Below are 9,234 nucleotides of genomic sequence, written 5' to 3' on the forward strand. Positions count from 1 at the left end.
GGGGTTTCACCATGTTGGCCAGGCTGGTCTCAAACCCTTGACCTCAGATGATCTGCCCACCCCGGCCTCCCAAAGTGCTGGGATTACAGGCATGAGCCAATGCACATGGCCTAAAATTATACTTTTTAAAAATTTTTTTGAGATGGAGTCTCACTCTGTCGCCCAGGCTGCAGTGCAGTGGCATGATCTTGGCTCACTGCAACCTCTGCCTTCCAGGTTCAAGTGATTCTCCTGCCTCAGCCTCCTGAGTAGCTGGGACTACAAGCGCCCGCCACCATGCCTAGCTAATTTTTGTATTTTTAGTAGAGGCGGGCTTTCAACATGTTGGCCAGGCTGGTCTTGAACTCCTGATCTCAAATGATCCACCCACCTCGGCCTCCCAAAGTGTTGGGATTATAGGTGTGAGCCACCCCGCCCAGCCTATATTCTTAATAGAGAATATATACACTCCTCCTCCAGGTATCATGTTTTTTCATTATACTGTGATGTCTAAATATAAGTGATTTTAAATTCCTGACATTTAAACATATTATTGGTAACAGATTAACACTTTGGCCAGGTGTGGTGACCCACACCTGTAATCCCCACACTTTCGGAGGCCAAGGCAAGAGTATCACTTGAGTCTAGGAGTTTGAGACTAGCTGCAGCAATATAGTGAGACCCGGTCTCTACAAAAAATAAAAAAATTATCTGGGTGTAGTGGCACACACCTGTAGTCCCAGCTACTCAGGAGGCTGAGAGGGGAGATGATTGCTTGAGCCTGGGAGGTTGAGGCTGCAGTGAGTTGTGGCTGCAACACTGTACTCGAGCCTGGGCAACAGAGGGAGACTCTGTCTCAACAAACAAACAAATAAAAAACCCCACAGCTATCTAGGGAAAAAGTAAAGCAACCAGCATATAGAAGTGACATATTGTTATATTTTCACCATAGGTTTGCTTTAAGAAATAGTGCTCCCTTCAGAATGGAAGAATTTATCTGCTTCTTATTTGATGGGGATCAGAGCTAAGATGGCTGACTAAATAAACATGGGGGACTGGAATCTCCTTGGAGATACTCTGGAGGAAGTTCACATCCACTCCACCACGATTGGAAAGATCTGGCTCACCATCCTATTCATATTTCGAATGCTTGTTCTGGGTGTAGCAGCTGAAGATGTCTGGAATGATGAGCAGTCCGGCTTCGTCTGCAATACAGAACAACCAGGCTGCAGAAATGTATGCTACGACCAGGCCTTTCCTATCTCCCTCATTAGATACTGGGTTCTGCAGGTGATATTTGTGTCTTCACCATCCCTGGTCTACATGGGCCATGCATTGTACCGACTGAGAGTTCTAGAGGAAGAGAGGCAAAGGATGAAAGCTCAGTTAAGAGTAGAACTGGAGGGGGTAGAGTTTGAAATGCCTAGGGATCGGAGGAGATTGGAGCAAGAGCTTTGTCAGCTGGAGAAAAGGAAACTAAATAAAGCTCCACTCAGAGGAACCTTGCTTTGCACTTATGTGATACACATTTTCACTTGCTCTGTGGTTGAAGTTGGATTCATGATTGGACAGTACCTTTTATATGGATTTCACTTAGAGCCTCTATTTAAGTGTCATGGCCACCCGTGTCCAAATATAATCGACTGTTTTGTCTCAAGACCAACAGAAAAGACAATATTCCTATTATTTATGCAATCTATAGCCACTATTTCACTTTTCTTAAACATTCTAGAAATTTTCCACCTAGGTTTTAAAAAGATTAAAAGAGGGATTTGGGGAAAATACAAGTTGAAGAAGGAACATAATGAATTCCATGCAAACAAGGCAAAACAAAACGTAGCCAAATATCAGAGCACATCTGCAAATTCACTGAAGCGACTCCCTTCTGCCCCTGATTATAATCTGTTAGTGGAAAAGCAAACACACACTGCGGTGTACCCTAGTTTAAATTCATCTTCTGTATTCCAGTCAAATCCTGACAATCACAGTGTAAATGATGAGAAATGCATTTTGAATGAACAGGAAACTGTACTTTCTAATGAGATTTCCACACTTAGTACTAGCTGTACTCATTTTCAACACGTCGGTTCAAATAATAACAAAGACACTCATAAAATACTTGGAAAAGAAGTTAATGGTAACCAGTTAAGGGAAAAAAGAGAAACTGAAGGCAAAGACCGCAAAAGGAACTACTACTCTAGAGGTCACCGTTCTATTCCAGGTGTTGCTATAGATGGAGGGAACAACATGAGGCAGTCACCCCAAACAGCTTTCTCCTTGCCAGCTAACTGCGATTGGAAACCGCGGTGGCTTAGAGCTACATGGGGTTCCTCTACAGAACATGAAAACTGGGGGTCACCTCCTAAAGGTAACCTCAAAGGCCAGTTCAGAAAGGGTATAGTCAGAACCCTTCCTCCTTCACAAGGAAAGTCTCAATCACTTGACATTCCAAACACAGCTGATTCTTTGGGAGGGCTGTCCTTTGAGCTAGGGTTGGTCAGAACCTGTAATAATCCTGTTTGTCCTCCAAATCACGTAGTGTCCCTAACGAACAATCTCATTGGTAGGCGGGTTCCCACAGATCTTCAGATCTAAACAGCGGTTGGCTTTTAGACATTGTATATATTATCAGAGAAGTAGCCTAGTGGTGGTGGGGCACGGACAAAACAGATATGGGCAGCTCTAAAGACCAGCTGTTAAGACAGACGGCAAACTCATTTCAGCAAGGGAAAAACAGCTCTAATTCTAGATTGTGAAAGAACACTTCTAAATCCAAAGACATAAGGTTGTCAAATCAGGATTTTTTTTTAAAAAATGATATTCTTTCGAATGTGTGTAACTGATTTTGGGAATATCACATGTTCAGAACTGGGGCTAAATGGTTTGATCAGGTTTTCTCTTTGAAGAGACCACAGCCTTAGGACACGGTTCTTCATCTACATAATTCCCCCTTGGACACTGGGTTAATCTTGTTTGCCCCTGAAACACAATCACGTAGTTTCCTTCTAGACTGCATCCTGATATGTCTCGAGTATAATCACATGTTGCTACCTAGTAAATAAAATCTTAAAAAGATCCGTGGCTTTCTTTCACCAGTTCATAGCATCGTGATTCATTGCCCGGATTGGACTTGGCTCTACTCACTGGACATCTAACCTCTCCACTTAATTAACAGTACGCACCCTACAGGGGTGTTGTGAGGATTAAAATTTAAAATACCCGTGTTTTCTACAGTGCCTGGCGCACAGCGCTCAAAAGCTATTACAAGCTCGTTACTGCTCATCCTCCAGAAGCCCACATCAAGTCAGCCACGACTCAAGGAGACTCCAAAGATAAAAGCTGGAACCAAAATACATGATTCTAAACACCCTCCTCAGCTACTGCAAAGTCGTGAGCACCTTCTCAGGAAGAGAGCCAAAAAGTCCAGCACCTATGGGTCACCACAGTTTCCGAGGTCCCAGATGAGAAAAATGAGCTACCACCGTGCGGCGATCCTTCCTCTCGCAATAGTCCCAGTGCTCCCGGGCCCTGCCTCCGGACGCCGGTACAGAGTTACCAAAATCTCACCTCTTGCAAAGAAAACGAATCGCTACGGGGACCGGAAGAGGAAGAGGTGCGGCTCCAACAGCCAGAGGGGCGGGCATACGCAGCCTCCCTCGGCTCAGCCTGCAAAGGGGGATGCAGAGCGTCCTGGTCGCCATGAAAACAGGCCACACCCCGGCGATCACTGCCCGTGGTTCGCAAGTGCGCAGGCGCGCGCCCCCTTCCGCGCATGAGCAGTTCTGCTCCCAACCCGCCAGTCGCGGTCTCCGGCGCCAGCTACGCCGCTGCCGCTGTCACTATGGCCCATTACAAAGTGAGGGGGGCGCGGCGTGGCTGGGGGCATGCGGGCGGTAGCAAGCCGTTGGTCGGCTCTGGGTGGGAGTGGGGTCGCGCGCGCAGGTTTGGGCGGGAGGGCCCCGAGGTAGCGAGGCGGAGGCGGGGTTGCCAGACTCCCAGCACCTTCTTCCTGCTCGGCTCCCGGGCTCTGGCCACTGACCCCCGGTGTCTCTTCAGGCCGCCGACTCGAAGCGTGAGCAGTTCCGGAGGTACTTGGAGAAGTCGGGGGTGCTGGACACGCTGACCAAGGGTGAGCCTGGGCTAGGAGAGGGTACCTCGTGCCCTCGTCGTGCTCCCCGGCGCTGCCCCTTTCCCCAGCGGGCCGTAGCGTGGGGAAGGAGGGGAAACAGATGGGGCCCGTCCGGGGTCCAGCGAGGTGGGCCTTGGGGTTCGGTAGGGACCTGGCTGCTGGAGGCCGCCCGGGTGAGGTAGCCTAGCTACGCTACCCTTCTCTGCACTAGGAGTGAAACTCTTGCAGCTGTTGCAAAGTCTCTTCAACTTCCGTTGCTTTGCCTCGAGCAGCCGCAGTGGACATGTTTGCCAAAGACCTTCAGATCCCAATTCCTCCCACCTTACGGTTTTTGTGGAGTCCTCAGAATCTTGTTAAGAAACAGTTTCCCTCCAACAAAGAGCAACTGGAAAAATGACCGAATTTCAAAGTGGGCTATGAAGCAGTTGAGTGAGCCTAATCCCCGAAGTAGGAGATGCATGGCCAATTTGGCTGTGGCTTTTCAGCCCCCATTCCTTAGTCTGTGTCAATTTTTATTTTGTGTATATTTCATAGTTAAAGTAGAATTACAGTTTAAAGAGCTCGAGGGCATATCAAGATGGTTACATTGTTTTCACTTTTTAAAATGAAAACTTACTGTTAACGCTGTATCTCTTCATTCGTGGCTTCGAGATCTAAGTAAGTAGATGAGTAAAGTGTCGGAAACAGGAGGATTCCAAGGGGTAGGGTACAGTTTACTTCATTAGCTTAACAGTAATTTAAATGCCTGCTATGTCACTTAACTCACTGGGATTTTCAAGGGTGTAGAATGGAATTGTTGGCAGGGATCAGGACTTGGGTCAAACTAGGAAGTTTGGGAAGTGTGGGAAATAAGTAGGTAACTGCTCTTTGGACAGAAGCAAAGTTTAGAGGAAAATTCTAGGAGCATAACTCCTGGGTCTTAGCAGAAAGCAGGCTAGTAATTTTGAATTGTTACCTATTTGGGGTTCAGATAATAGTTTACCTCTTTGCAAATAAACTTCAGCAAGTATTAAGGGACTACTCTGAAAGTACTGTGCTATGTTGTCTCTGGAAGTGTCACAGATGCTTTGAATGTCATTCCCTCTAAAAACTCCGTAAGTTCATTTCTTTCATTTAATCATTTTACTCAGGCATCTGTTCTGCACACTGGAGATAAGCAGAGGAGGATAAAAGTCTCGGCCCTCATAAGCTTATGTCCTAGTTGAGGGAGACAAATACATAAATACCTAGTGTCAGCTAGAGGTAAGTGTTACAGATAAAAATACAGCGAAGTTAGGGATAAAGAGTAACAGGTGAGGCCAGGCACGTGGCTCATGCCTGTAGTCTTAGCACTTTGGGAGGCTGAGGTGGGTGGACTGCTAGAGCCCAGGAGTTCAAGAGCAGTCTGGGCAACATGGCAAAACTCCCGTCTCTAAAAAGAAAAAATTGCTGGGCATGGTGTGTGCCTGTAATTTAGCTACTCTGGAGGCTGAGGTGAGAGAATCACTTGAACCCAAGAGGTCAAGGGTCCAGTGAGTTGTGATTGTGTCCCTGGGCAACAGTGACACACTTTCTCAAAAAAAAAAAAACAAGTGACAGGTGGGATGTGTGTGTCATTTTATATAGGGTGGTGGGGGGAAGGCCTTTCTTAAGTACTTTTGAGCAGAAACCTGAAAGAAACAATATCTGTCAAGAGTTTCAGGAAGTATAAGGAGGCCAGAGTGGTTGGATGGAGCAAGCGAAAGATTGAATGGTAAAAGGCAGAAAAATGACAGTTGTAGGAGGTAACTGACTACACAGAAGATGTTGCCCAAGCTGGAGTGCAGCGGCATGATCTCAGCTGACTGCAACCTCCACCTCCGGGTTCAAGCGATTGTCCTGCCTCAGCCTCCCAAGTAGCTGGGACTACAGGCATGCGCCACCATGCTCAGCTAATTTTTTGTATTTTTAGTAGAGACGAGGTTTCACCAGGTGGGCCAGGCTGGTCTTGAACTCCTTACCTCAGGTGATCCGCTCGCCTCAGCCCCTCAAAGTGCTGGGATTACAAGTGTGAGCCACCGCGCCTGGCCTCCACTAGAATTTAACCTTTTAATCTCCTTAGATTTCCAGGCTCCTAAATAACATCAGCCAACACAGTATTGACGTGATTTATTAAAAATTTGATTTTCAGCTTCAAACACAGGTGCTTTACACAATTCTATTTGTTTTTGCTTTTTATTTTTTTTGAGACAGAGTCTCACTCTGTCACCTAGGAATGCCTGGCCTCAAGTGATCCTCCTGTCTTAGCTTCCCCAAGTGTTGATGTTATAGGCATGACCCACTGTGCCCAGCCTCACAAATTTAATTTACATATATATATATTTTTTTGAGACAAGGTCTCTGTCGCCCAGACTGGAGTGCAGTGGTGTAGTCACGTCTCACTGCAGTCTTAATCTCCCAGGTTCAAGCAGTTCTTCCACCTCAGACACCCAAGTAGCTAGGACTACAGGTGTCTGCCACCATGCCCGGCTAATTTTTTTGTATTTTTAGTAGAGACGGGGTTTCACCAGGTTGGCCAAGCTGGTCTTGAACTCCTGACCTCAGATGATCTGCCCGCCTCAGCCTCCCAAAGTGCTGGGATTACAGGTGTGAGCCACTGTGCCGGGCTTGAAGTTCATTTCAACATGATAAGAATTTACAAAATTTGGGCCGGGCGTGGTGGCTCACTTTGGGAGGCTGAGGCGGGTGGATCACTCAAGGTCAGGAGTTCGAGGCCAGCCTGGCCAACATGGTGAAACCCCGTCTCTACTAACAACACAAAAATTAGCCGAGCGTGGTGGCGCTTGCCTATAGTCTACTTGGGAGGCTGAGGCATAAGAATCACTTGAACCTGGGAAGTGGAGGTTGCGTGGGCCAAGATCCTGCCACTGCACTCTAGTATGGGCAACAGGGTGAGACTGTCTCCCCCGCAAAAAAAAAAAAAAAAAAGAAAAAAGAAAAAAGTGTACTTTTTCATAGTAAAGCATAATAAGTACTTTATTCATATTCATAAATATTACTGAGATGAATATCTGAAAATGTTCACCAACTGCCAGGAAGAAACCAGAATTTATTTCAAATTTATTCAATTTGTATTAAAAAAAACTAATCTAAATTCCTGTGAGAGCCAGATCTATTTCCTTTGGCTTCATTAAATGCTGTATCTTACTGAATTCTCAAATGAAGCATATTCATTTTCCTGTGTGTATAAATGAGATTTAAAAATCACTGACTTTTTGGCCGGGCGCGGTGGCTCACGCCTGTAATCCTGGCACTTTGGGAGGCCGAGGCGGGTGGATCACGAGGTCAGGAGATCGAGATCATCCTGGCCAACATGGTGAAACCCCGTGTCTACTAAAATACAGAAAATGATCTGGGGGTGCTGGCAGGCGCCTGTAGTCCCAGCTACTCAAGAGGTTGAGGCAGGGGAATCGCTTGAACCCATGACACGGAGGCTGCAGTAAGCTGAGATCGCGCCACTGCACTCCGGCCTGGTGACAGAGCAAGACTCCGTCCCAAAAAAAAAAGAAAGAAAGGAAAAAAAATTACTGACTTTTCAAGCCAATAATGGCATGTTGGGGAAAAAAAATTGACTTTGTTATAACTTTTATATCAAATAATCTTAATAAATAAGGTTAAGGTCAAGTTAGTAGTTTTAGAAACCTTTCCAAAAGTTCTCAGTTGAAAAACAGTAACAGGCCGGGTGTGGTGGCTCACGCCTGTAATCCCAGCACTTTGGGAGGCCAGGGCAGGCAGATCACCTGAGGCCAGGAGTTCCAGACCAGCCTGGCCAACATGGAGAAACACTGTCTGTACTAAAAATCCAAAATTAGCCGGGCATGGTGGCGCATGCCTGTAATCACAGGTACTCGGGAGGCTGAGGCAGGAGAATTGCTTGAACCCAGGAGGCGAAGGTTGTGGTGAGCTGAGATTGTGCCATTGCACTCCAGCCTGGGCAATAAGAGCGAAACTCTGTCTCAAAACAAACAAACAAACAAACCCCAACAACAACAATAATAAACTTCAGCTAAGTAAGATGACTCCTCTCTGATGAGAAATCCTACAATTATATTATTATTTTTTTAATTTAAATTTTTTTTTTAAGAGACAGGGTCTCTCTAATGTCGACCAGGTTGGTCTTGAACTCTTGGCCTCAAGCAATCCTCTCATCTCAGCCTGTGAAAATGCTAGGAGTATAGGCATGAGCCACCGTGCCCAGCGTACAATTTTATACATATATATGTGTGTGTATATGTGTGTGTGTGTACATATATATATACATATATTTTTTTTTTGATATGGAGTCTTGCTCTTTTGCCCAGGCTGGGGTACAGTGGCATAATCTCCACTCACTGCAACCTCTGCTTCCCAGGTTCAAGTGATTCTCCTGCCTCAGCCTCCCGAGTAGCTGGGATTACAGGCACCTGCCACCACACCTGGTTAATTTTTGTATTTTTAGTAGAGACGGGGTTTCACCATGTTGGCCAGGCTGGTCTCAAACCCTTGACCTCAGATGATCTGCCCACCCCGGCCTCCCAAAGTGCTGGGATTACAGGCATGAGCCAATGCACATGGCCTAAAATTATACTTTTTAAAAATTTTTTTGAGATGGAGTCTCACTCTGTCGCCCAGGCTGCAGTGCAGTGGCATGATCTTGGCTCACTGCAACCTCTGCCTTCCAGGTTCAAGTGATTCTCCTGCCTCAGCCTCCTGAGTAGCTGGGACTACAAGCGCCCGCCACCATGCCTAGCTAATTTTTGTATTTTTAGTAGAGGCGGGCTTTCAACATGTTGGCCAGGCTGGTCTTGAACTCCTGATCTCAAATGATCCACCCACCTCGGCCTCCCAAAGTGTTGGGATTATAGGTGTGAGCCACCCCGCCCAGCCTATATTCTTAATAGAGAATATATACACTCCTCCTCCAGGTATCATGTTTTTTCATTATACTGTGATGTCTAAATATAAGTGATTTTAAATTCCTGACATTTAAACATATTATTGGTAACAGATTAACACTTTGGCCAGGTGTGGTGACCCACACCTGTAATCCCCACACTTTCGGAGGCCAAGGCAAGAGTATCACTTGAGTCTAGGAGTTTGAGACTAGCTGCAGCAATATAGTGAGACCC

The 9,234-nt window shown here is 46.2% G+C and overlaps 3 protein-coding genes and 1 long non-coding RNA gene across 5 annotated transcripts in view; 3 read left to right on the forward strand and 1 right to left on the reverse strand.

The window, feature by feature from the left end:
• The window catches only part of GJA9 (gap junction protein, alpha 9, 59kDa), a 7,794-nt gene extending 4,738 nt beyond the window's left edge, over positions 1-3,056 (forward strand). Inside the window, exon 2 of the mRNA XM_011977691.1 lies at positions 932-3,056. Coding sequence (XP_011833081.1) covers positions 1,027-2,574 — 1,548 coding nt within the window. The 5' untranslated portion in view covers positions 932-1,026 and the 3' untranslated portion in view covers positions 2,575-3,056. The remainder of the gene's footprint in view (positions 1-931) is intronic.
• LOC105537969 lies at positions 899-3,724 on the reverse strand. Its single transcript, XR_001005809.1, has 2 exons — positions 3,547-3,724; positions 899-1,184 (listed from the first exon to the last, which is right to left on the reverse strand). It is a non-coding gene; the product is annotated as an uncharacterized LOC105537969 (long non-coding RNA).
• An 11-nt stretch (positions 3,725-3,735) lies between these two features.
• Positions 3,736-9,234, forward strand: part of MYCBP (MYC binding protein) — a 13,234-nt gene continuing 7,735 nt past the window's right edge. Inside the window, exons 1-2 of the mRNA XM_011977690.1 lie at positions 3,736-3,835; positions 4,036-4,108. Of these exons, the coding sequence (XP_011833080.1) occupies positions 3,752-3,835; positions 4,036-4,108 (157 nt within the window). The 5' untranslated portion in view covers positions 3,736-3,751. The remainder of the gene's footprint in view (positions 3,836-4,035; positions 4,109-9,234) is intronic.
• The window catches only part of RRAGC (Ras-related GTP binding C), a 38,359-nt gene continuing 38,150 nt past the window's right edge, over positions 9,026-9,234 (forward strand). For both annotated transcript variants that reach the window (XM_011977688.1, XM_011977689.1), the window contains exon 1: positions 9,026-9,030. The gene's annotated coding sequence lies outside the window, so the exon portion shown is untranslated. The remainder of the gene's footprint in view (positions 9,031-9,234) is intronic.

Source organism: Mandrillus leucophaeus, unplaced genomic scaffold (assembly GCF_000951045.1).
Source record: "Mandrillus leucophaeus isolate KB7577 unplaced genomic scaffold, Mleu.le_1.0 Scaffold182, whole genome shotgun sequence".
In the NCBI taxonomy this organism is placed as follows: domain Eukaryota; kingdom Metazoa; phylum Chordata; class Mammalia; order Primates; family Cercopithecidae; genus Mandrillus; species Mandrillus leucophaeus.